Source organism: Nestor notabilis, unplaced genomic scaffold, assembly GCF_000696875.1.
Source record: "Nestor notabilis isolate BGI_N333 unplaced genomic scaffold, ASM69687v1 scaffold16680, whole genome shotgun sequence".
In the NCBI taxonomy this organism is placed as follows: domain Eukaryota; kingdom Metazoa; phylum Chordata; class Aves; order Psittaciformes; family Psittacidae; genus Nestor; species Nestor notabilis.
In genome coordinates this window covers 730-1,647 of record NW_009912595.1, presented here as the reverse complement: position 1 = coordinate 1,647, position 918 = coordinate 730, and the positions used below count along the sequence as shown (strand labels likewise).

At 61.4% G+C, this 918-nt stretch overlaps 1 protein-coding gene across 1 annotated transcript in view; it reads right to left on the bottom strand.

Annotated features, from left to right (window-relative positions):
- LOC104410187 (nucleolar protein 4-like) overlaps window positions 1-914 on the bottom strand; it is a gene marked incomplete at both ends in the record, with an annotated part of 3,082 nt that extends 2,168 nt beyond the window's left edge. The window contains 3 exons of the mRNA XM_010020286.1: window positions 12-207; window positions 464-586; window positions 674-914. Of these exons, the coding sequence (XP_010018588.1) occupies window positions 12-207; window positions 464-586; window positions 674-914 (560 nt within the window). The remainder of the gene's footprint in view (window positions 1-11; window positions 208-463; window positions 587-673) is intronic.
- Between the last annotated feature and the right edge of the window lie 4 nt (window positions 915-918).

Genomic DNA, 918 nt, shown 5'->3' with positions numbered 1-918 from the left:
CAGCCCCTTACCGTTACTGTGGTTGCCTGTCTGGAGGGAGGCGGGTGGCTGCAGGCTGCCCCCCAGGGACCCGTAGCCACGGTAGCTGTAGTTGAGGCTTCCATTGATGTAGACTGGGTCTTGGGAGTAGGATGAAGCTGGCAGTGAGTAGGAGGAGTGGGTGATGGCTGTGGAGTCTCTGGAGTGCTGTTTGTCGAGAGCGATTGGCTATGAACAGGAGAAACCCAGGTTCCAGTGAGGAGCCCGGCTCTCCTCTGTGGCACAGGGAGGCCTGGTCCAGTGTCCCCATCCCCGCTGGCCTGGGTCTCAGGAAGCGCCACAGGGCCCCCCGTGCAGCCCTCTCGCTTTCAGAAAGGCTTCAAAAACGTTTTGCAGTCCCTCAGAACCATGTCTCTGTTTTCCCACCCGCTGTAGGATGCAGTTGGCTCCGGCCCTCGCGCACCTCCAGCCGCACGCACCGTACCTGGGAGGTCTGGTAGATCTCCAGCCGCATCCTCTTGGCTGCTTTCCGCGTCTCACTCTCGCAGGCAGCGGCCAGGATGTTCTCTGCCATGGCTGAGGTCAGGTGTGGCGGCGTGGGCCTGGTCTGCAGAGACACAAGCAGAGAAGACACTCAGGGACCTGCTGCCCCGGGAGCAGTGGTGCCCGGTGGGGCAGAGGGGTGGCCGCTCACCATCTCCATCCCGTTCTTCTTCATGCGGCGGCAGGACTTGAGGTAGGTGCGGATGCGCTTGCGTGCCCGCTCCTGGAACTCGGGGAACTGCCGGCTGCAGGACTCGATGATGGCCTGGATCTTCTCCTTGGGCTGCTTGGAGATGGGAACCATCCGGTCCAAGTTCTCGTCCACAAAAAGGCGCACAAACATCTGCAAAGGAGAACGGAGATGGTGGAACACCAAGATGGAGGCAGGTGGGCTCA